We start from the raw sequence: 26,040 nt of genomic DNA, 5'->3' as shown, positions 1-26,040 counted from the left end.
CTGCAACATAGAGGATTATGAGACTTTTAGGACGTTCTTAAAAACATATTTCAAGATGCTTTTGCAAAATGTGATTGGAGTTACCATGAGCAATTCTGTATGTGTTATATAGGCTAGTATAAATGTTTAATAATGGCGCCTTGCTGTTTGATTTTGAGGTATTATACGCCTTTGTTTAATACGTTATATTATTTTGTTGTTTTTATGTTTAATCTTATTGTAATCCACCTAGAACAGGCCCTGGCAATAGGCAGGATATAAATTATTGTAAACAAACACTGGCCAGACTAACACACAAATCTTCTACAACAGCTCATTTCATTGTGTCTTCTCCAACATATTCATGCTGGCTCATCTTGTTTAAGTGCCAGCCCAAGCGATGGCAGTGACCTCATCTTAGCGTCTCGATTACGGCCTCCGACATAGTCATCATATAATGTCCTATATGATGAGGTTTATAAATATATGTCTGTATTGATGAAATGTGAATGAACGGTGATGGACCTTGATGGCCAGGAGCCTTGCCTCCCCACGCTCCCTCACACCTCCTCTGCAAGGGCTTCCTCCCAGTGCCAGATAGGTGCAATGTAAGCTCCTGGAAGGAAATTTCCTGCTGATTGCTGGGCATGCTTGAGGTGGAGCACTGGGTTTTGTGAGGAGGAATGTTAAGGAAGGACAACCGGGACTTCCGGCGATGACGTAGCCCGAGACGGAAGCAGGGGGGGGGGGGGGAAAAATCGAGCTCCGCGGCCCCACTCTCTTATAAAATCGACTTTACTTATCTTTTTTGCCGCCAACTTCGGCCCCTCAGGTCCCCCCAACCGCTGTGGGACGTGCTCCTGCCCACGCCTCTGAGCCCCGACGGGCGTGGAATGCGCCGGACCGGCACCCGAGGACGCCCAGAGCGCCGGCTACAATGACCACGAGGAGCTAAGATGGCGGAGCTACCCGCCCCTGCCGAACCTGTTATGGCAGAAATCTCGGAAGACGCCCTGAAGAAAATATCGCACAGCGTAACGGAGGCACTAGATAGCCGGCTGATTAAATTGCAAACGACCATAGAGGATATCAAAACGGCGGTAGAAGGGCACTCAAAGAGACTTGATATAGCAGAAAATACCCTTATCGGATCTGGGAGATAGATTGGCCGCCTCAGAACGCCACGTGGAGGAGCTGCAGGGCAGGCAAAAAGACCTACCAACAAAGATGGAGGAACAGGAAGATCGCGGCCAGAGGAATAATTTAAAAATAAATCAGCCTGCCAGAAACAGTCAAAGAGGACGAGCTCCGTTCCATTATCGAAAACCGGCTCCCCAGCCAGGTGGGTTTAGACCTGGCAGGCGGAGGCCTTCGGTGTGGAAGGGTGCACCGAGTAGGCCCGATGCGGGAGGGGCAAGGCTGTCCGAGGCCCGAATATTGAATTGGAACCATAAAACTCAGCTCCTACGGGCATACCGGCAGAAAAAGAGAAACTGGAGCGCTCGGGCTGCAGGCTGCTGCTGTTTAATGATTTTTCAGCTGTCACGGCAGCGCAGAGGAAGCTGTTAGCTCCGGCCTGCACAGTATTGCATCAGCGAGGTATCAGGTTCGCCCTGTTGCACCCAGCGAAGTTGACGGTGCACTACAATAATCAAACAATATTTCTTCTTTCCAAAGCCGAAGCCGATAGATTTCTGGCTTCACTGCCGCCTGTTGCTGCAGAGTAAAAAGAAGCTTTTGAACCCCGGCGGGGTGGCTGCTGGTTTGAGTTCATTCTCTGCTTCGGGACATGCTGGCCTTTGGATACGAGTCTCACATCTACCTATTCTGGGACTGGCTCCGTGACAGCTCAGCCTGTTTATAAACCTAAATAGCTGGAAGTTTGGCTGTTTGCTACTACTGACTGAGCACTGTGGTATAGCGATTACCTCTGGCCATACCCACAGGACTTGCAGTGACATTACCTTGCACTGGAGATCAGTGTTTAGCCATGGCTGGTATAACGAAGGGGGTGGGACCCTCGACGTTAGCCGTTGCAGGTCGGGGACCTTACTCCTGGGAGCTGGGAGCTGTGGTGGGTTTTGGGGTATGAATGTGTGTGATTGTAATGGGGAGGGGGGAAATTTTCAGGGAGATAAAGAGTGCCCTATAATGATGTGTATTCATAGTGTGGTTCTGCCTTGTTCTGTATGCTTACTCTGTTCCCGGTCCCTGCGGCCTAGGCTGGGAGGCTGCGGAGACTTTTTGCAGGATGTTTCTTGGAGCCCTCAGGGACTCCAGGTCTTAAGCTTGTATCTCTTGCTTGCTCATGACCCGGGTTAAATCAATTTCGTTGAACGTAGACGGAATTCATTCCCCAATGAAACGCACTAAGTTAAATGCGCTGTTTAAACGACTGAGGGCGCAGGTGGCTTTCCTGCAGGAAACCCGTATGGGGGATGCGGAGCACGCTAAATTGAAGCGAGACTGGGTGGGCCAAGGCTACTATTCCTCCTATAGCAGGCGCCATTCTTATGCATAAGCATTTGCCCTTTCACCTCACGCGTGCCTGTCAGGATATTGAAGGGCGCTATATCCCGGTGGCGGGAACACTTTACCAAGAGAAAGTTGTTTTTTGCAACGTCTATGCCCCGAATGTGTATTCCCCGGGGTATTTCAATTCTCTACTGGCGTTTGTTAACGGATTTTCCTGATCACAGCTTAATAGTGGGTGGAGACTTTAACGTAGCGGCAAACAAAAGCGTGGCTATTAAGCCCCCTAAACTGCCTTCCGCGGCTGATGCGCTTAAGGGGGTTAATTTACTATGCAGGGAGCTGCAGCTCATGGATGCTTGGCGGGTCCTTCGCCCTCAGGAAAGGGACTTTACTTTTTACTCACATCCACATAACACGTGCTCAAGATCGGACTACCTGTTATTATCTGAGCGCTGCTTTCCTCAATTGCTGGACGCCACTGTCGGGCCTATCGCCTCGACGGACCATGCCCCGATTACCCTGACCTTACGTTGGGGGCGTGCACCCCATTTACCGTCCTCTTGGCGCATGAGACCAGATCTATACTTGGATGGCGCCTTTAAAAAAAAAAATATCTGCAGGATAGCTGGGCAGAATACGTGGCGAACAATCATAGCCCTGATGTAGGCCCCGGAACTGTATGGGAAGCCGGGAAAGCGGTGATGCGGGGGGGGGGGGGGGGGGGGGGGGGGGGGGGGTGGGGGGGGGTGGGGGGTGGGGGTGGGGTGGGTGGGGGGGGGGGGGGGTTGGTGTGGGGGTGGGGGGGGGGGGGCCCATACATTGCCTATGTGGCCAGACAAAACGGACAAAGAAATGCGGAAGATCCTCCGGCTACGGTAAAACTTGAAGGCAGCCCAGCTTTTTGCATGTGGGCACAATGTCGCTCGAGCTAAGGCCTCTCTTGATTTGGCTCGTACTGCCCTAAATAATCTTTTACACCTGCGGGCCTCTTAGACACTCCACCTGCGGGCCTCTTAGACACTATCGATATCAATTATACCGACATGGTAATAAGGCTGGTAGGCTTCCGTCTCATTTGGTGCGACAGAGGGGGGGGGACTTAAAACGGCGATATCGGGGGATCAGGGATGCCCAGGGCGTCCATCAGACAGGTCGTGATGCGATAGCGGCCCGTTTCTTATCCTATTATACACAGCTATACGGTAATAAGCCCCTAAAAAAGTGTGGAGCGGGCGGAGAGTTTTTTTCATGGGATGTCTTGGGTCCAGTTTACAGCCGGAGGATCTCACGGTCTTAAATAGCCCTATCACTATTCAAGAAATTTATTCTGCAATTCAAGGCCTCAAACTTGCTAAAGCAGCGGGACAAGATGGGTTTAAATATGTCATACAAAAGTCATCGGCTCCACTCTCTGGCTTGGTAATCGAAGACATCTACGCTGGTATAATTTCACTGGGCTTACATAAAAAAGGACTCTCCTTTTAGCGGAAGCTTTTCAACGAGTCCCAAACTCAGAAAACAAAAAAAATACAGCCAAAAATTTGCTTTAAAGGGACCATTAGGAAATATACACGTCGAGAACAAACAAAAAAAAACACAACACAAAAAAGGTGATTTCCTTACTCAATTGAGACAACCACAGCGTTCACACCTTCTGCCACTGCCCTGCACAGCTGATCATAAGATCTTGTTCCTACAGACAAAAGAAGAAAACAGTAATTGAAAAAATTATGCTGCTTGGTTTCCTAACAAGAATACAATTAAATAAAAGCTGAAATTTGAAACAGCATCATAGTCAAAATATCCTCAAAATGCAACATAATGTTTAAGAAATAAAAAAAAAAAAAGAAAAGAAAATTTTGATTTGTACATGTCAATATTTTTGCTTCAGGAAAAAATAATATATAAAAAATTCCATGAGCTGTAGCCTACAGGCCAGCGAGCGTGGATACTTCCCTATCCAGGGAGAGATTTAAGATTTTGGCATTCACAGGTGCTCAGTTTAGAAAGAACCCCTCTGGCGCTTCTAACATTGAGTTGCTCTGCTTAAGCCTCCTGCTCAGCAGCCTCTCTCCCCCCCTCTCCCCCAGCCTCCTTGCTCAGCAGCCTCTCTCCCCCAGCCTCCTTGCTCAGCAGCCTCTCTCCCCCCCTCTCCCCCAGCCTCCTTGCTCAGCAGCCTCTCTCCCCCCCTCTCCCCCAGCCTCCTTGCTCAGCAGCCTCTCTCCCCCCCCTCCCCCAGCCTCCTTGCTCAGCAGCCTCTCTCCCCCCCTCCCCCTTGCTCAGCAGCCTCTCTCCCCCCCTCTCCCCCAGCCTCCTTGCTCAGCAGCCTCTCTCCCCCCTCTCCCCCAGCCTCCTTGCTCAGCAGCCTCTCTCCCCCCCAGCCTCCTTGCTCAGCAGCCTCTCTCCCCCCCCCTCTCCCCCAGCCTCCTTGCTCAGCAGCCTCTCTCTCTCCCCCCCCTCTCCCCCAGCCTCCTTGCTCAGCAGCCTCTCTCCCCCCCCTCCCCCAGCCTCCTTCCTCAGCAGCCCTCTCCCCCCCTCTCCCCCAGCCTCCTTGCTCAGCAGCCCCTCTCCCCCCCTCTCCCCCAGCCTCCTTGCTCAGCAGCCTCTCTCTCTCCCCCCCCCTCCCCCGCCTCCTTGCTCACACCTCTCTCCCCCCCTCCCCCTTGCTCAGCAGCCTCTCTCCCCCCCTCTCCCCCATCCTCCTGCTCAGCATCCTCTCTCCCCCCTCCTCCCCCAGCCTCCTTGCTCAGCAGCCTCTCTCCCCCCCAGCCTCCTTGCTGGCTCAGCCAGCCTCTCTCCTCTCCCCCCCTCTCCCCCAGCCTCCTGCTCAGCAGCCTCTCTCCCCTCTCTCCCCCCCCCTCCCCCCCTCCTCCTTGCTCAGCAGCCTCTCTCCCCCCCCTCCCCCAGCCTCCTCCTCAGCACCCCTCTCCCCCCCCCCCTCTCCCCCAGCCTCCTTGCTCAGCAGCCTCTCCCCCCCTCTCCCCCAGCCTCCTTGCTCAGCAGCCTCTCTCCCCCCCCTCTCCCCCAGCCTCCTTGCTCAGCAGCCTCTCTCCCCCCCCTCCCCAGCCTCCTTCCTCAGCAGCCCCTCTCCCCCCCCTCTCCCCCAGCCTCCTTGCTCAGCAGCCTCTCTCCCCCCCAGCCTCCTTGCTCAGCAGCCTCTCTCCCCCCCCCCCCCTCTCCCCCAGCCTCCTTGCTCAGCAGCCTCTCTCCCCCCCCTCTCCCCCAGCCTCCTTGCTCAGCAGCCTCTCTCCCCCCCCTCCCCCAGCCTCCTTCCTCAGCAGCCCCTCTCCCCCCCCTCTCCCCCAGCCTCCTTGCTCAGCAGCCCCTCTCCCCCCCTCTCCCCAGCCCCCTTGCTCAGCAGCCTCTCCCCCCCTCTCCCCCAGCCTCCTTGCTCAGCAGCCTCTCTCCCCCAGCCTCCTTGCTCAGCAGGCCTCTCCCCCAGCCTCCTTGCTCAGCAGCCTCTCTCTCTCATCCTCCTCCCCCACATCCCTCCAGGTAGCAGCCTGACTAGCTCACACTTTTAGATTTTTCTCCCCCCACCCCTTACCTGCACCTCTGGGGGGTGGGGGGGGGGTTGTCTGTTACACCCCCCCCTCTGGTTTCAGGCAGGCACGGCAGCACAGCTGGCAACCAGTCAGATTCAGTCATGCTCGGAGGTGTCCTGCTGCACTACCTGCTCGCATCGCAGCACTATCCCTGCTCTTTTTCACAAATGAAAGTTGCCTAAGGATCACCCTGCTGAGTTGGGCCATCAGCAGGCAGTTCTGTGTCAGGCATCAAATGCTAAAAGTGAAAATTAATTTTATATTCTCTGGAACCAGAACCACACACAGTTGGCTAGTTCGTGGAAACTTCCTATATGCAAAGCCAGGCCTATCTGTCGCCACAATGAGGTCTATAAAAAGTAGAGGAAGAACACTTAAAAATGAAGGGAGTGATTTTTAATCTACTCATGATGCTGTAAAATTCTGCAGTGTGGAGTCAAAACTATCCCCAGACATCTGCACCTGCCTTTTTTGGGGACGGTTTTTGCAAGACCTGTGTAGATTTGATAAGGCAATCTATGTGCATTTATTTTTTTACTCTGACCTAAACATGCCCCTGCTCCTCACATGGCTAAGAGCATGGCACACAGTGGTGCAAGTCCAGGCAAAGGGCAGGCAGTATAGCCTAGGTACATTTGAATTTACCCAGGTCAATGCTTTTGAAAATTGTCCTCCAGACGCCCAAGCCTTTGGTCTGTGCCTTTATCCTGGGGAAGCAGAGTAGACAGGTTGGACATTAAACACCGACGGGCAAGTCTGAAATGAGCTGCCTGATCGAAATGAACTCTGAAAAGCATGGTCTAGGCCAAAAGACGGGAAACTTTGTGCCCATGTAACCAGCACAAAGAGCACAAGACTAGCCCAGCATGACGACATCCAGTCTGGATTGCAACACGATCAGAAACTTCCTCCTCAAGCGTTTGGTCTGCAAACACTTTCCCAGTGTCACGTTTCTAAATCTGAGGGCTCACTGTAAATGACTGGATGTTAGACGCACTACTCCATTTCTAGATGAACAACTTGACTGTCAGGAGAGAGAGATAAGGCACAACTTCCCTTTTCAGTAAAAAAAAAAATAAATCACAGAGTAAATCAATGATTACATTTCTTGATGGACTAGCAGAGCTGACCTGGTTTTCACACATTTTGCAGAGCTCAGGCAGTAACCACAAACATGCACTCATCAGCATGGCATAGCTGAAGGTCAAAATAGAGGAACTTAAGTTTGTGGGTGAGAAAACATATCCCCATTTTATAGATAGCCATGGTGGTCAAACTTGCGAGTATGTGTTTAAAGTCAGAATTAGGGAAAACAATCCACTTAACCTACTTGCACCGCCCAAGGCCCATCCTCCACCATGGAGGTAAATAATTCCACGCTTCAGTGCCTCATCGTGGGCCTCCGTAGGGTCAAAGATGCGGATCTGTATGCCGTCAAACACCGTATCGGTCACCTGAACGTTTTCACAGGACTCAGCATCCAGCTTGTCGAAATATCCAGATATAAAGTTCAAAACTCTCAGGTGATGGCCAAATCCAAAATAGTGCATGAGGTTGCTCTATGAAAAGAGAGAGTGTAATATATAAGCTACGATAGTGGACATCAAGCAAGTTTTGTTCTGAAGTCGCAAGCATGTTTAAAATGTGTTTATATTTCCCTCTTCACATTCGGGCTTTACAGTCCTAGTCTGTATTGCTGAAAGAGGTTTCCTAATGGGCAACGCAAGCGTTAGGAGCCGTGGTTGCCACAGTTTCATTTCGGAACGGTCCCGGGCGGCACCCGAGAGGCAGGAGACTGCCGCGGATACTGCACGGAGCATTTCTCGCCTTCTCCATCACCACCACCTCCGGTGGCCCCTGCCCAGTGCAGAATTCCATTGCTGAAAAGCAATGGCAAGCAACCCAAGTCCCTGCCACCGCTAATACAGCTAAGGTCACCCCCCTCTCCCTCGACCACGGCAACAGCAGTGATAGGAAAAAGAAACGTGCAGCAGTTGGAGGGAGGGGGTTGCTCACTGTGGACCTGACAGGGCATATTGGCAGCAGGCAGACTGATATCGAGCAACGGGACCCAAAACACTGGTGAGAGCCATGTCGGGGGAGGAGAGGTAGCATGTGGGTGGTGGACTTGGATCATGCCACTGGTTTGCTGTGCTAGCAACAGTGTTGGGCTATAGCAAGGAGGAGGAGGAGGGATGTGAATCGTTTTTGAACGATTAAAATTATCGTCAGATAATTTTAAAATCGTCCAAAATCGTTAGAGTGCACGATACAATACAAATGCCCCCGATTTATCGTCAGGGGCATTTGTATTGTATCGTTAAATAGGGCACGGGAATTATTTGGGGGAGGGCGGGAAAACCGGCACACCAAAACAACCCCTAAACCCACCCCGACCCTTTAAAACCAATTCCTTACCCTCCCGAACCCCCCCAAAATGTTAAGTTACCTGGTGGTCCAGTTGGGGGGGGGGGGGGGGTGGTCCCGGTGCGATCTTCCGCTCTCGGGCCATCGGTGCCATTTTGGCTGCCACTAATTAAAATGGCGCCGATAAAAAAAAAACCCAAAAAACCCACCCGACCCTTTAAATCGATTCCCCACCTTCCCGACCCTTTTTTTTTTTAGGGAGGCCCACGCCACTAAAAAAACAACAAAAAAAACCAAAAAAAAAAAAAACCACCCAACCCTTTAAATCGACCCCCCCCCAAACCTTTTAAAATTACCTGGTGGTCCAGGGGGGCCTCTGGGAGAGATTTCTCGGCATCAGCTGTTCAAAAAAAAAACCCAAAAAACAATGGCGCCGATGCCCATTTGCCCTTACCATGTGACAGGGTATCCGTGCCATTGGCCTGCCCCTGTCACATGGTAGGAGCACTGGATGGCCGGCGCCATTTTTTTTTAGAACAGCTGATGCCGGGAAATCTCTCCCCGAGGCCCCCCTGGACCACCAGGTAATTTTAAAAGGTTTTTTTTTTTTGGGGGGGGGGGGGGGTGTCAATTTAAAGGGTTGGGTTTTTTTTTTTTTAGCGGCGCGGGCCTCCTTAGCGATATGAATTGGAATCGGAAACAAATCAGCTGAATCTGATCGTTAAGACGATCTGGCACACAATTCACAACTCTAGGAATCGTTGCTGCAACAGTGGTGTGTGAGTGTGTGTGTGAGTGTGTGTGTGGGGGGGGGGCGGCAGTGAGGGATTAAGAGTGACCATTATTGGCTAGGGAGTAGAGGGTGAGCAATGGAGGTGTGCAAGTGAGCAATTGGTAGGGGCAAGACAGACAGTGAGCAATGGGTAACGGAGGCACGAGCTGGGGCAAGATGGACACAGTATTGACTGTAGTTGCTGCAAGTGGGCATCAGCAGGCAGCCGAGTGAGTTCACACATACTCACACAGTCTCCCTTGTTCACACAAATACATATGCAAAAAAAGGGTAATTCTAGGGTGAGGGAGGTGATAGGAGGAGTGTTGAACTATCATTTAGGATGGCCATTCTGCTAGTTTAAAGAAAGAGGCTCTCAAAAGTTACATTTCAAGATAAAATTTCTCTTTTCCAGGCCATTATAAACCTTTTGAGAAATGGAAATTGATTAAAAATGTCATGATCACCAATATAAAACCACCAATTTATGGTTCCAAAATGAAGGTCTCTTTTTTTTTAAACTTTAAATATACATAAAGAAAACACAGGATTAGAAAAGGTTGTCCAAAAACTTGACTGATACATGGCCCTCGAAGACCAGTTCAATGTGTGCACATTTCTCAGGCATATTTGTTGTGGATATTAGGCATGTGCAGCAGGAAAACATTTTTTTTTTTTAGTTCATTTTGTGGGGACAAACCCTAATTCATTTCTTTAGTTTCAAAAACAAACAACCCCCAAACATTTTTTAGTTTGATTCACTTAATATATCACATTGGTTTCCCTAATGATTGTGGGGTGGTTTTCCAGGAAAGTAATGAGGGCTGCTTTATCTAGAGACCATTTCCCACATCACTGAACTGCTCACAGCCTGTTTCTTCTCCTGAGTTTCTGGTTTTGCATGAAGTCTCTGGCACTACTCTAAGTGTTATCACATTCAGAACAGTAAAATGGTTTTGCCTGAGCATCTTTGGTCTTCTGCCAGTATTTTTCTCTTTCAGAATGAGAGGGCTTTTTTGGGGCAAAGAAACTTCTGCTATCCTGTACCTGAACACTATCAAGTTGACATTTCTTCATTTATTGGCTTTGCATGTGTTCCCTCTTAGTCCTTTAACTTTTTATGACATTCAATTCAGTAAATGATTTCTCTTGGGCACCTTTTGTCTTATAGCAGAAGTTCTTCCTCTGAATGAGGGTTTTGTTGGAGAAAGTACCCCAGTTTAATACAACAGGATGGGAGAACCAGGCTGAGACTGTTGGAGGAAAGAAAGAATCACAGAACAAGTTTGGGGCTCTGGTAATGAAAACTGTCTTTTATTTTTTCTTTATACTTATTTCAAATGTTTACTCTGGGGATAAAAACACCCCGGTATAATAAACCAAGAAGAGTGCAAATGTGGGAAAAACACCACCAGGCTCCAAAAGAGGGCACCAGCAATATTATGGAAGGTTGGCAGGTGACAGCAAATTCTTTATGGTGGTAGGGCAGGAGGGAGGGGTAGATAGATATGAAGCAGGTCATGGAAGTAGAAACTTGTTTTGTCTTATCTCACTGTCATCTGCCCTCTGCATCATCATCTCCATATGCCAGTTTCTTTGGCATACAGCTGGCTCCTGCTGTCTTAATAGTCCAGAAGAAATCCCTCTTCAGTTTTGGTGCAGGACTACTTTTTGGGTTCTTGCTGGCACTGCCAGTGCCAACCTGGCTAAAATTTGGGCACATTTATATTTACTTCAATTGCTCTGCCTTTCCCTATCCCTGACATGATTGTTTTTATGTCACTGGGGATGTGAAGATTACAGCAATGATTTCATATTTTGCAGTGGTATTATAATGCTCAGGACTGTGCCAGTCCCTCACTGCTGTAGCGAGTGTCACACTATACTCTACACTACTTCTCCAACACAGAAAGACTTCACAACACAGCCTGCTATGCTGCACTCTCTGTCCTGCCCTCACTGTTCACTTAGGCCCACTGCCAGGCAAACAGAGAATAACTGAATAATCTTAAGTGTACCAAAGGTTTCAATCACCATAAAGGAGAAACAGAACAGCAACTGAAAGGGAAGTAACACAAATCTGCTATGGAGATACAGATATTGCTGGCACAGACTATAAAATATGCCGTAGCAAAAAAAAACCCAACTTTATTTATTTGAGTTTTATATACCGTTATTCGGTTGAGCCATCATAACGGTTTACAAAAGTATACATTTATCTTGTAATTGAGCAGTAAGAACGCAGAGAGCTTAGGGCTATACTTTCATACAATAGCTTCAGGAACAATGTAGAGCAAATCTCAGATATGCTCAGTTTGCAGCAATAAGTCAGACTGGCAAATTTCTTTGCTATAAAAAGTCATTCCGCTCCTCTCTCTTTAACATGCCCATCCTAGCCTTCTCTGCTGACACTAGCCTGCTCTACGCTATATCAATTTCTAACTGTACACATGCCCTTGTTGCTTTCCTATGAGTCCATTGATTATAATGGCTTATAGAACTCATTCTATTTCAAATGAATGAAAAATAGGATTCATTTAATTTGGGGGGGGGGGGAGGGGGGACTTATTTTGTTTTGGGATCCCCAGAAATAAACAAATTGGCCCTTATTCGTTTTGTTTTTCAACTTCATTTGAAACTAATGCAGATGCCTAGTAGATATTCTGAAAACCCGACTGGCTGTGGGAGCGACTAGGCCTGGACACAGATGGTAAAAATTTCTCTCACTTTTTGGCAAAATATGTTTCATAAAAACACAGATTATGGTCAACAATTTACACAAAGAAAAGAGGGTTAACACTGGTTAAAGACACGTTGCATGGAACACAAACCTGCACAAGCAGCGTTCACGTTACAGCAGAAGAATCTGCTGGCAAAATCATGCGGTGCTGATGCTGCTAAGGAAAAAACAAAAATCCAAAACAAAACAGATCAATCAACTTGCCAGTGGGTGGGGGGGAACCACATTTCACCTGATAACAGCCATGCTGCAAATGCTGAAGGCCCCCTGGGGAAAAAAAAATTCATTTCTACATGTGAGAGAGAGAGAGACTAGGAGGTTACTGTAGGAGTTACTCATGAAGGACATGGACAAGCTCCAAAAAAAAAAAACAAAAACCAAACCCACAGACAGAAGTAGGTGAAAGTTCAGTAGATTGCATACTGTATGTGGTAACATCAAAACGTCGCTCAGAGGCTGGGGGAATAAAAATGCGAGCCTGAAAATAAATAAACAAACGTGAGCTAAACTTTACCTCATATTTTCTTGCCTCACATGGTGAAAACTAAGTTAACTCCTCACGCTATAAGCTGATGGACTGCTAAGAGTTTAGCATGCTACCCTAAAAAACGTGCATAAAATTACAGGTTTAGCATACACAGAAATCACGCATAACCACAGAGAACACAAGAGGATGGAAGGGCCTCACTATTCGGGCTTCTTCTTTCCAGATTTCTCTGGGGGTTCTATTAGGGTCAGGGGGACCTTTATCGAGAAAGCAGGGTGTCCTTTACCCGCCTTTTCTCCAGCTGGTAAGAGAGACTTTGCCCGCTCCCCCAGTCGACTCTGGAAGATGGTTCCTGTAGTGCTGGTTAAATCAAGTGCAGCAGACACGGCGTTGCAAATTCAAACAAGTAACTATTTCTGGAGAACCCAGCCAGTGAAGCTACCTACATAGGATGTGAAGCAGAGCTCCTGGGATCAAGCTGTCATAATCACCAAGTCTCCTTCAAGCACATAACACATGAGAGGCATGTGGAGACAGCCTCAGCCTTCACATGACACTCCTTTTGATCTTCCCACTAGGCGCTTCATCCTGCGCCGACTATAAGGGATAATCTGAACTGCCAGATTCCTCTTAAGTTGTGCCACAAATCCCGACCCTGTCTAAGGAAACGAGGTTCACCTATTAGCAGACCCATACCAAAAAATTCACATCCAAAGGGCACATGATCTACTTGCACTCCTCTGGTCTTTGACTTTCAAATCCGAATTCCACCCAACCTCCCTCCCAGTGCAGGTTCCCCGGTCCAACTGCACTGTGAGAGATAATCCCGGGAGGGGGGGGGGAAACTCCGCTCCGGGGACTCGCCGTGCCTTCTGAACTCCTGGCTCACTTCCTCCAAGGGAGAAATGACTTCTCCTCCTCTCTCGGGGGGGGGGAAATCCTCACCTCCTGCTTGGGGGGGGGGGGGGGGGGGGGGAGAGCCCATGTAGGGCCTACTCCCAATTTGGAAGGGTCCCCAGGCCTGCTAGTCCGCAGGCTGGCTACTCCAGCCAGTCAAATCTCTGGGAGGTCCCCATAACTCACCCTTTTCCGATGAGGGAAAGGACCAAAAACAGTGCACCATACATATCTGGGTGTCTCCCCACACACACGGTTTATGATTTGTTCACAAAAATCCCAAGCATAGTATTCTTTATATTATGTCATAGAACACTCTACACATAATCTGGTAAAGCAAAGAAACTCCCCCCCCCCCCCCCCCAAAAAAAAACAAAAACCCATGTTAGTCTACTAAATGTTGCAAATATATGGATAATAAATCAGCAAAATAATATCAACATTGAATACAGTATCACAAGCTGTACATAAATCAATACAGGTAAACAGACAGACAGAAATAAAGACAGAACATTAAACAAAGGACAGCAAAGAATACCTCCCTTATGTCTTCCCTCTATAGAAGCCAGTGTTCTTGGAAACCTGGAAGACACAGGGCCAGGGACTCTGAAAAAACGACTCACTCTGTTCCTTTCAGCTCATCCAACTAAAATAAGCAAATGCTAGGCCTTATATATCCCTCTGCAAGTTAGGTGTTTCAATTTGCACTTTATCCAGGAAGGTATTTCAATACTAGCCTTTTGATCGCCCATTTGGAGTTAAGACATTTGGTGTCTTCTACATTATCAGCTCAATGGTATCGGCACTGGTCTTTCCAGGTGTTAAATGACCCCAAATGCCTTAGTCTTTGATGTCCCCACAGACACCAGATGTTATCTTGGGGGCCATCCCAGCTCTTTATCAGCTCATTGTTGCCAGAATGTCTCAGGAATGAAGGGAACAAAATGGTGATACAGCGTCATGCCTTTATGCAATCTTTGTATTTAAATTATATGCAATACATTGATCCCTACTCAATCACCGGAGCCTGTTCTGATCCATAGCTCTCTATTCACGGTACAAAGTCTTCCGGGGATTTAGCTCGCTGTTTAAAAGTATCTTCTTAAAAGCATTAAGAAACAGGAGGAAAGCCTACACGCATTTCTGCGCTGGGGAAGGGGAAATGGCTAATGGCTTTTTTCAAAGATTATAGTTCAAAATATTTCTCAGTTCCTAGACATAATCGTGTTTCGCCAAGGGGCTGTGTCGGGAGGGACCAACGATGAGATTGCGCAATGTTGCTTTAAAGTTTTTGCTTGATGGGTGTTTCATAATCAGCAGTTATTCAGGCAGCAAGCACGACAGCATTCTCATCTGACCGAGAAATATTTTGAACCGTAAGCTTTGTGACAAGCATCTAGAATAAACGGCTGTTAAAATTGGGCAAACTTTCAGGCCGATGCAACATCAGATGCTCAGGGTCAGCGCGCCGTTAAACATGCGGATGGGCTCGCTACACTTACGCCCAAATGCAACATTGGGATTAGCGCGTCCAAAATGTGCGACCAAACCAGCTAATACCATTCATCATGTGTAAATTCCATGTAGATGAGGCTAAATAGCTATTACTGCCCGATTTAAAAAAATTCCTGCGTGTTCAATGCGCCCACTGTAACGCGGCTAATTTAACGCCAGCCCGGGAGCTGGCGTTAAGGCATGCCACAGTCAAAGACTCTACCAAAAAAAAATTAAAAAAATTCCTGCTTTCTGTGGTTCCTCCTATTAGTATCTGTCATGATATAAAACATGAGAAATCACAGCAAGCAGCAGTCGAGCAAAAAATAAAATCTTGGAAAAAAAAAAATATTCTGGACACCCAACATCCACTGTCTAGGCCGTGTATATTGCGCATGTTCTTTGTGCCGGCAGTCGGATAAAATGGACGCTCTTATTGAACATCGGTTTTCTTAACCTGCACCGACAGCCACGTCTCCTGGGCACTCGATGCAGAGGAGGAACTAGGTTCGCACAGTTTCCCCTAGCACCTCCTTTTTTACGTGGCGGCTCATCACCATATTGCATCGTGAGCCCGGGAGAGGTGGGTGGCTGCTCGTTAGGAAAGGTAGGGCTGCTGCTGTTTTGAGTCCTCGGAGATGCTGCTGCTATGGTATGGCAGGGTTGGCGCACACGTGCCGAGTGGGTTTTTTTTTTTTTCACATAAATATGAGAAAAGTACAGTTTGTCACAACGCTTTAAATAATTTTGGAAATGTGTCCTAAAATACACATACACTCACACATCCATACCCTAAAAACAGCACACAAAAATACAGAAAGATAGTGAGCCACACTAAAATCCTGAAACATGACTATACAATGGTTTAAACCTCCTGAATATTTCTTCATATGGCAGACTTCCCTGTATATGTCTCTTCACTTCTGGGCAACACTTCGTATTACTGTTGTAATTTAACCCCTTTCTTCTCTTCCGGGTGGTACTTCATATTGACACTGTGGTTACAGCCCAATTTATGAGCTTGTGTTTTATCCTGCAGCAGCTAAATTTACTGGCACAATACGCACGCAGAATAGTCACGCCCCTGAGCATGTATACTGTGCGCCCTGAAAACTTTTTGTTTTTTTTACATCAAGACTTTTTTGGCATCGTGCTGCATGCTGTGGGTCTTCCTACTTAGTTTCACGATGATACTAAGCAGGAGGAATCACAGAAAAGCAGTTTATTTGTTTTTAATTTGAGCCCTTGACGCACTGGAAGACTTTAGGACTGCTCCGAGCAGGCATAAAATCTGATGGGTTAAGAAGTGTGCCTTGGGTGCATGGGGATATTTTTTTTGTATCGTGGGGTAATAGCTAATAGCCTCATCTACGTGGAATTTACACATGATAAGCGCTATTAGCTATGCACGAGTTTGGATGCACTGATCCCCTTACTGCACTGGGGGTTATGGACATGTGTCCATAACGCGCGTCCAAGCGCTTGTTTAACCCGTGCGCTAGGCTCAGTGCACGATATTGCATTGGCCCGTGTGGGTCCATCTTGTAGTGAATTCCAACTCGCTAGAAAAATATTCACTAGGTCTTTGGATCCATCTAAAAAAAAAAAAAAAAAAAGAGCTTGCCCCTACATTTTTTTTTTTAGGAGCGTGGGAAAGAAATCTTATGCTGCAATGAACAAAAAGTATGCATTTGTCTCTCACTCCTAATCTGTTCTAGAAGCAGGATCTGAAAGTTAGGTTTCCAACAAAGCTAAACTGGGTCAGCTCGATGGGTGTGTGTAGGAGACTCAGGTTGGATTCCCAGGTTTGCCGCCTCATGCTAGCCAGAACAGAGGGTGCTGCATGTTCCCAGTGCCTGGGTCACAGCCACACCTGGCTCGCTGGCACAAAGGGTTCTCCTGCTGGAGCACAGAGAGCCATGGGCCCATACCACTTAGAGGACTGCTTCTGCGCCGAGCAGGACAGGCGGCTGAAGATGGGAAGAACCCCCCCCCCCCAAAAAAAAAAAAACCAAAAACACTGGAAAGCTGCCAACAAAGGCTCATGGTACCTTAGCCCGGGTAAGACAGGTTTTGGTGGAAAGAAAAGTGGAAACAGTGAAAAACGAAGCAAAGCTACCAAAAAAGAAACAAAAAAAAACCCCATTTATGCCTGCCCAACACTTGTTAAGGATCATGCGGGGAGTTGTTACAGATTAGGAGCAGGGACGGCGAACTCTAGTCCTCGAGTGCCACGAACAGGCCAGATCTTCAGGATATCCACACCAAATATGCAGGAGATATTTGCATACAATTGAAGCAGTGCATGTGAAATTAGATTGTTTCAGTTTTCAATTTGAGGAGTGCTTGAGGGGGAGGAGGCAGAGATGGGTATTTTGCCACATGAAGTACATGGAGACTAGAACAGAGGCCACAAAGAATGTTGATCCACCTTTTATTTTTGTGTGTGGGTGGGTGGGGGAATAGGTCCTCTTCCTGGAAAATGCAGTAAGCTCCTAAGAAGCACCCCAAATTCTGGATAAGTAGCATACTAGACCCTGCCCATGCCATTTGCTCATTTAAGCATGAGATTTAACTTTTTGTTTTTTTTTATACCAAACATATTCCCCATCTCCAGGTATCTGTTCAAACACGGATTAGCGTTCAAAACATCCACATTACAAATAAAATAGCAGACAACAATTAAAAAATATGTAGACATAGGTAGTTTAAGCTTTAGGGGCCTTATAATTGTCAGCCTTCGGGGGGGGGGGGGGGGGGGGGGGGGAAGTTTCTTTAAAAAAAAATAAGGTCATAATTCTTTTCCTGAATTCCTTAATATCCCTTATTTCTCGTATTAGAAGGGCAGGCAGGTCCTGTACCTGGTTCCCAGGGTAATGTGGGTGCCAGGCTTACCTCGGGTGGCTCACGGGAGGTGGAATTGTTATGACCAGTTTAAACCAGGTGTTTAAAATCATGAGAGGTCTAGAACAGGTAGATGTGGATTGGTTATTTACTCTTTCAGATAATAGAAAGACTAGGGGGCACTCCATGAAGTTAGCATGGGGCACATTTAAAACTAATCGGAGAAAATTCTTTTTCACTCAACTCAACTCTGGAATTTGTTGCCAGAAGATGTGGTCAGTGCAGTTAGTGTAGCTGGGTTTAAAAAAGGATTGGATGTTCTTGGAGGAGAAGTCCATTACCTGCTATTAATTGACTTAGAAAATACTCACTGCTATTACTAGCAACAGTAACATGGAATAGACTTAGTTTTTGGGTTCTTATGGCCTGGTTTTGGCCTCTGTTGGAAACAGGATGCTGGGCTTGATGGACCCTTGGTCTGACCCAGTATGGCATGTTCTTATGCTCCTCGATGGTTAGAGCAGAGGGTTATTAGCATTAGTTTAAAAAATAAATCTATTGGTTGGGGATGTGATTGGTGGCTGGTCTCTAGGGCAGTAGGGAAATGGGGAGAAATCTGTTGGAAGGGGGTCTTACGTCAGCAGGCCATAGGTTCACTTGCCTGCTGTCTTCTCAGACGCCACGTCACACTGATGCTAGGAGCATTTTTTATGCGTGGTAGGGCCCTCATCGTCTGTTCAGTGAGGAGAGGCAACTTTTTCTTTGCTGATATGGAGTCCGAGGCGGTGGCGATGCTTGGCGAGGGAAAGCCATTCAACGAGCGGTTGCTCCATCAGTTTGCTGCGGAGTTGGAGCCTGTCAGATTTTAACTGGCCTGCAGGGGCCCGTGTTTTTTTTTATGCGATAGGTGCTGCGCCAGTGAGTGCTGCCGATCCTGGTGGGGCCGTTGGTGCGTCGGAGGCACGGGCAGGGAGCGGAGTGTCTGGCGATAGTGATGTGGCAGCTACTGCGGTGGCCATTGGCAGTGGCCGTTCTGGGGGGTGTGGCCGGGGGTCAGAGGGGTGTGCGAGCAGCGTTCCCATGTCCTCGTGAGGGGAGAGTGCAATGGCAGCTGGGGGTCAGACCAGCTGAGTCCGAGCTCCAGGATCCAGTCTTGACAGTATTTCTCCATTAGGAGAGTTCAGGAGGATGGATGCTGCATCTGGGACGCTTCAGTCCTCCGCTTGCAGTGATTCAGCTCACAGGGCCAGACTGGCCACTGCTGAGAGCAGGGGAACCATGTCGGGTTCTGTTGCTTGGGAGGTGCTGGCTCCTGTGCTATCAGGATGCGCCATTTTGGAACTGCAGGGCCTGGCACCTTGGTTTGCTGGGGCTGCTGTCAGAGATGGCAGAGACCCTTTTTTCCCCCTTGTGCGAGTATTCACGTGACTGGGGGATGGGGGCTTGTGGGCTTTGGCCAGCATTTTCCTGTGGGAATCAAGATTCTGTGGCCCCTTGGATGGGTGAGGGGTTTCAGGGTAGATTCTTTTCCCCCAAGGGTGGGAGGCTGGGAAGGTACTCCTAGTTATTGTCCATCAGTGTACAGTCTGATAGCATGGGTGAGGGGGATTGGCATCCTGCAATCCGGCACTTTCTGGGTGGGGGAAGCTTTACCAACTGAGTCACGATCAGCTTATGGTGGGAGTGGGGTGGCTGGGTCTGCCATTTCGGCTGCTTTTGTTTCCTCACAGGATCCGGTATCACCGGGGGGAGGGCAAACTGCGGTGTGACCAGGTGTCAGCTGTGGCAAGCTCTTCGTGTCCTTTGACCCAAGCTACTTGGGGTTCTGACCCTCCTACGATGCAGCAAGGTGAGTTGGCGGCTGATTGTTCTTAATAACATAAGAAATTGCCATGCTGGGTCAGACCAAGGGTCCATCAAGCCCAGCTTCTTGTTTCCAACAGAGGTCAAACCAGGCCACAAGAACCTGGCAGTCTAAGTATAAGAAGAAGTGGGATAGGTCCAGTTCTTCTGATTCATCTTCTACCTCTTCTTCTTCCTCGTCTGACTCGGCTTCACAAGCTAAGTCTCCAGGGGGTTTAGGGACAGCAGATAAGAGGGAGGAGGCTCTGGTATTGGAACTGTCACTGAATTATGGGAGGATGTTTCTAGGTCCCTGAGGTCTAAGATTTGGTGTCGCAAATATTGTTGGAGAGCCGTATGGGGCAGAGGAAGGAGAAGAAGAAAGGGGATGTAGAACATTTCCCAGGGACTCAGAAGAAGGTTCCACACACTGTACATAATTGGATCAGATGCTTCCTTTGGTTAGCAAGTGTCGTCTGGCATCATGATGCATCTCAGTATGGGCCTTTATTGGCCAATGCAGATGCGATTTTGGTGGCCAGCAGGGATTACGGTCTTGGTTTACCACCATGAGCAATTTCATGATCGCATGGAGGAGAATAAGTTTATGTCAAGGGGTACTCAGGATGTCTGATTATGGTTAACTCAGATGAATAGTAAGGCTTCTGCCTCATCCGCAGTTAATACTGGGGGAGGGGGACACTGGCAGGTCTTGAGGGGCAAGAAAAGAAAAGCCCAAACTTAGGAGAAAAAAAGCCTAAACTCAGGCTTGAGGGGCAGGGGGGGGAGGCCCAAACTCAGGGAAAAAGCCTAAACTCTGGCTTGACGGGTAGAAAAAAAAAAAAAAAGAAGAGCTCAGACTCAAGAGAAAAAAAAAGCCCCAACTCAGGCTTAAGGGCTGGGAAAAGAAAAGCCTAAACTCTGGGGGAAAAAAGCCTAACTCAGGCTTGAAAGGTAAGGAAGGAAAGCCTAGTCTCGGAGAAAAAGTCCAAACCAGGCTCTACTCGCCACAGTAAACCCAACTGGGGAGGGGAGCAAAGAAAAAACAGACACAGACAAGGGAACAAAGGCAGGACAGACACAGACAAAAACGTACCCAACCTGTGCTGCGAGTCTCTCCGGGCAGAGCCCAGCCCGCACCGTTCCCCAGAAGGGAAGGAAAAAAAAAGACACAGCCAGATGTTCTCACCTTCCCGTAGGGCAGGACAGCGGGGAACTTGCAGGCAGAGAGAAAATAAAAAAGGTGCCCGAAGAGAGCAGCAGCAGGGAGGCCAGGTGGCCGTGCAACTAAAAACGTTTCTCCGCTGAATGTGGGAGGAGGAACAACAAAAAAAAAAACAAGGGGGGAAAAAAGGTGGTGTCTCAGGAGAGACCCGAGGAGTGCAGCAAGCAAACCTCCAGCAGAGCCCTCACTCCTCCGCCTGGGAAAGCTTGCTGCTCTTTTCTTTTCCCACCAGGCTAGGACCAAACGCAATTTTGATAGCCTATGGTGTGGTAGAAATGAAATCCTACTTAAACATATTTTCAGTAAGTCCATTTGATTTCTACCATTCTGCACACTGCCTTTATTAAAGCTTTTTTTTTTTTTTTGTAAGAATCATGATAAAATCAACATTGCATTTTCCTGTAGAACTGTCATTTCAGGAAGGAAGGAAAAAAAAAGAAAAAGAAAATTAAACCAGTTTACTCTAGTGCAAGTATCAAAATAATATTAAATTAAAGAACTGCAATATGTCAAACGCTGCGCATTCCATTCAGGGAAAAATAATGCAACTGATTTTTTTTTTTTTTGTGTGTGTTTTATGACGGGGGTTTCCATTTGTTTCACAGTACGCAAGAGAGTGCAATGAGGGCAGATACAGAGCCACTGGCCCATCGAAGCCATCCAAATAATAATATTACTAAAAATAAAGAATCGACGACCTACCAGATCCTGTGTGCCCCTGAAAACGGCATCAAGGAACATGAGCTTCCAGGGCTCCGAGATCGAGCTCGGTAAAGGCGCGTAAACGTAGTAGGCGCCGAAGGCTACCAAGGCAGACAGCAGAATCCACGCGCACTTCATGGTCTCGCTGGTCTTCCTTCCCTCCCCGGCACTGCTCCCCCCCCTCTCACTGGCAAAGAAGGGCACAGCGACCGCCTGCCTTTCAGGTCCTCGTGAGCCCGTACCCCTCTCGCCGGCAGCCCAGCAAGAGACATTTAAAGCCTCTTTCCTGCCCGAAGGAGCCGCCGAACCAGCTCATCCGGTTGTCCTGAAAAGCCATTTCCTGATTGGCCGTGCCCTGCACATCTCGATTGGTCACCGAGCGCCCTCTTCGGATTGGCCACCAATTTTTTTTTTTTTTTTTTTAATAGACTGTTGTGTTGGCTTGAATTGCCCTGCCTGTTCTCGTCTCCTGTGATGCATTTCCGATCACTAACCTTGCAAAATTCTAGCTTGGCACTTTTTAGGTGAGGCATTTTCCTAATAGGAAGTGTATTTTATTTATTTTTTATTTATTAACTTTTATTTACAGACATTCGTGAAGCACATCATGCCGGTTTACAATGAACTCAGTTGGGAGATACAGTATAACAATATAACAATATGACATTGAAACAATATGATGTTACTAACGAAAAAACAACAAACAATCCAAAAACAAAATATAACAAAATAAACAATAATAATGAAACCAAGGAGTAGAGAATTGAGGGAGGGTAGGGGAGGGAGAGGGGGGGGGGGGGGGGGAGGGTAGGCTAGGGGCATTTATGTATGCGGGCTTTCAGAGGTTCGAGCCCACACCCAACCCACATCACAATAGGCCTAACACCATATGCAGGGATTACTGGTTTGCATCACAATACTGCATGTAAATATTGTAAATATAATGTAAACTATTTTTTACCTCTGAATATTGTACTTAGATATTTTTCATGTAAAATATAAATGCATAACTCTTAACTGTGTATGTGGAATAGAGCGGGGGGGGGGGGGGGAGGGGAGTGTTATGCAAGGCTATGAGGTTTGCCTAGGGCACCTAATACTTTTGCACCAGCTATGGGTTTGGGGGAAGGGAGTCGTGGGGTCAGATTTTAAAGCTTGTATCGCTGAAGGTAGCTGAGCTTTTTTTTTTTTTTTTTGCAGCATAGTAATTGTTTGTACAGGGCTGCAAAAAAGCTAGCACTGGCCATGGCATGGGTTGCTAGTCTAGCGTGTCAAACACATGCATCCAACTCAGGGGCGGATTGCAAGAAAATATCAGCCCCCGGGGATTTTTTTTCAAAATAGGCCAAAGTGTTATATGCCCAACACCCTTGTGCGCTGTCTGTGCAGCACGTTTCAACAACTCCCAAAAGCATAGCAAGCCGACCCTTGAGAATACCATGTGACCTGCAGCCAAAATATCGAAAAACCCAAATTCCACAATTTTCCTAAGTATCTAAGAAGATCCCTAGACCATGAATGATCAGACTGAACTGCAGTCCCCCTTCCAACCAGTCAACTGGCTGGCCCTGTGCCCACCACAAGTCTGATTAACACATTAAGTGACAGCAGAAAAAGACCCGAGTAGTCCATCCAGTTTGCCTAGCAAGTTTTTTTTATTTTGTTTAGGGTAATAACTGCTGCTCTGCTTTTCTTCATTTCCATCCTTTAGCTGCTATGGATCCTCTGTGTTTATCCCGCACTCTTTTGAACTTCATTGCCTCTTCCAGAAAGGCATTCCATGCATCCACCCCCCTTGGAGAAATATTTCCTAACACTGTACCTATCCCCTCAAAGTTTCAATTCGTGACCCTAGTTCTACAGATTTCTTTCCATTGGAAAAGGTTTTATTCTTGTGCATCATTAATGCCTTTCAGGAATTTAAAGGTCTGCACCATATCTCCCCTATCTCTCCAGTCCTCCAGGGAATACACATCCAGGTCCTTCAGTCTCACTTCATATGACTTGATGCAGACCCCTCACTATTTTGGTTGCCTTTCTCTGGGCTGCTTCCATCCTGTCTCTGTCTCTTTTGAGATACGGTCTCTCTCATGTATATATAGATCCTGGATTCCTGACCTGTTGTTAAAGTCTCTTGCCAACCAATCAGCTCTTGAAAAGTTGCCAAGTGATGAGGCAATCACACTGGCTCCGACACATATTCTCCTGTTGTGCTGCTGCTCATTCAGGAGGTAATTTTCAATGGAGTTAACATGTAAACCAAACATACTATCATCAATTTTAAAAGCCCATTTACACACTTACAGTACACTTATGCGTCTCAGATCTATTGGCAATTCAATGGCATTTATTTTAGCAATTTTCAAAAGCCCACTTACCATGCGTAAAGTGCATTTACATGTGTAAAACCCAGTTTTAAGCGTGTAAATCATTTTGAAAATTAGCCCCCCTCCCCCCTGCATCATTATTTAAAGTTCTTGCTGCCAGCCCTTTCCCACCAGCCCCACTCTCCAGGAGACTCATTGGCTCCACAGCTACCTGCCCCTCTCAGAGCTCAGTCCTGCCACCTCAGACAGAAGCCTCACTAACAATGCACAGGCCCTTCCTCCTGGCTCACCCCCCCTTCTCTTTCTGTGACTGTGGCTTGCCACCACCTGCTACTCCAGCCCCTTCCCATTGACTGTGTCCTGCACATTCTGCTGCTTTTATAGTTATGGTTTTTCAGGTTCTGCGCTGCCTACTTACTCCAAGGGTAGGGAGGACCAGAAGTCATTCATGCCGCTGGATTTCTCATGGATTATTTATTTATTTATTTTTATATACCGATGTTCCTGTATAATATACATATCACACCGGTTTACAAGGAACTAAAACTGTCGCCTCGGGGGCGGAATACATTGAAACCTAGTAACAATAAATAACATTAAAGATACATAAAAAAGGCGTAAAGTAACTGAGATATATTACTACACTGAACATATGCACAGGGGAGATAGGGGCCTGGGGACTATAATGTCATTGTATTCCTCGGGTCTTAGTTCTCCGGGAATGCTTGGGTGAAAAGCCACGTCTTTAGCTTCTTTTTGAATGTCATAGAACAGGGTTCTTGGTGCAGGTCCGGAGGGAGCGAATTCCAGAGTGGGGGACCCGCAGTGGAGAGAGCGCCTTTCCTCAGTGAGGTTTTATAAAAATAAAACCATGCAGGTTTTATAAAAACCTCACTGAGGTTTTATAAAAAAAGAAAATTTAGCCATAGCCAAGGCTGCACATATCACTGCTGCAGTCAAGACTGGGGACAGCCACTGACCCAAAGCTCGAGATGGATTCCTGCTTTCCCATATGGAACCATGCAATCAGGGCCAGTGCATGGGTATTAGGCACCCTAGGTAAACCTTACAGTCTTGCACCCCCTCCCCACTCACAATTAAAAATGATGCATTTATCATTGAATGTACATGAAAAAGGACATTGAAAGTACAGTCTTCTAAACTAAAACATTATTTATTTATTTACATGCACTGCTGGGGTGCCAACCACAAAACCCTGCAAAAGACATTTGGCACCCATATGGTGTTAGGCTTGGACTTGGTCCTTGGAAAGTTTTGCGTAAACTGAATTACATTATAGTAAACCTCCCATACCAAAATAGATCTACCAGCCAGCACGCAAAGAGTAACAATCCCACCTATGAAAAGGTAACATTATGAATATTACACCAGGCCCTAAAACACCAATATACCTCCTATTAGGCAAACAAACAGGTCGATACAGTAACCTGCAGTTAAAGATTTCCCGTCTGTAACGTGCTGGGAGCGCACAATACAGACGAGTAAGGCCATCCAGCGATACAGTCTCCAGTTTCACGCGTCCTTAGCGCTTCCTAAAATAAACACCTAACCCTTTCCGCACCCAGCATGTAAATGAACGAAAAAGCTGTATAATGAAGGAATTAGCTATTCCCCTCCGATACTGTAACGGGCGCTGATATTATCTCCTTAGGAACGCGCTGTTTTGCCGCGGCCTTAACCTGTTAGTTTACCGCCTCCCCCTAGTAGGAGTTAGGACTGTGTAACAAATCCATCGACACCGCTTAAGATAATCAAACACAATAAAACAATAAGCCTGGCACCTTCCTTGATGTAGTACGTCCCGGATGCCCCCCCCCTCCCCAGCGTGCCCGCCACTACCCCTTTCATCAGCTGCATCCACTGCGACCCGGCAGTCCCGTGAGGCCTACAAAAAAAAAAAAAAAATCCCCGGCTCCCGCGCCCCCGCACTGGCCCGCCGACTCTACCCCCCCCCCCCTCCTCCCGATCGGGCAGGTAGGCGGCGGCGAAAAGCAAAAAAAACCAAAATCAAAATTTTTTTTTTTCCAAAAGCGACATCACACAATGCATAAAATAATTTCTCCAGCCTTAAAGCGACAATTTTGGTTTTTTCCAAAAGCGACTTACTTTTGGGATCTGTCAAGATCCCAAAAGTAAGTCGCAAAAGTAACTTACTTTTCTGAAGCCATCAGGAACACGATCTTAGCTCCTCCGGACGAAGATGGCCGCCTGCACGGGGAAAGCGTGCAATTGGCAGCTGAAGACGTGACGTCACGTCTTCAGCGGCCAATTGCACGCTTTCCCCCATGCAGGCGGCCATCTTCGTCTTGAGCTACGATCGTGA

General features: G+C 47.6%; 1 protein-coding gene across 3 annotated transcripts in view; it reads right to left on the bottom strand.

The window, feature by feature from the left end:
- NCEH1 (neutral cholesterol ester hydrolase 1) overlaps positions 1-26,040 on the bottom strand; it is a 45,559-nt gene that overhangs the window by 4,677 nt on the left and 14,842 nt on the right. Inside the window, exons 1-3 of one of the 3 annotated variants that reach the window (XM_029616683.1) lie at positions 21,370-21,687; positions 7,330-7,558; positions 4,078-4,147 (exon numbers count right to left, since the gene is read on the bottom strand). In XM_029616683.1, coding sequence (XP_029472543.1) covers positions 4,078-4,147; positions 7,330-7,558; positions 21,370-21,507 — 437 coding nt within the window. In that variant the 5' untranslated portion in view covers positions 21,508-21,687. Of the gene's footprint in view, positions 1-4,077; positions 4,148-7,329; positions 7,559-11,969; positions 11,992-21,369; positions 21,688-26,040 lie in introns of those variants that run through there. The other 2 variants (XM_029616685.1, XM_029616684.1) reach the window with 2 other exon arrangements.

The sequence above is a fragment of the Rhinatrema bivittatum genome, chromosome 9, assembly GCF_901001135.1.
Source record: "Rhinatrema bivittatum chromosome 9, aRhiBiv1.1, whole genome shotgun sequence".
NCBI classification, from domain to species: domain Eukaryota; kingdom Metazoa; phylum Chordata; class Amphibia; order Gymnophiona; family Rhinatrematidae; genus Rhinatrema; species Rhinatrema bivittatum.
This window is presented reverse-complemented; position numbering and strand designations above follow the sequence as displayed.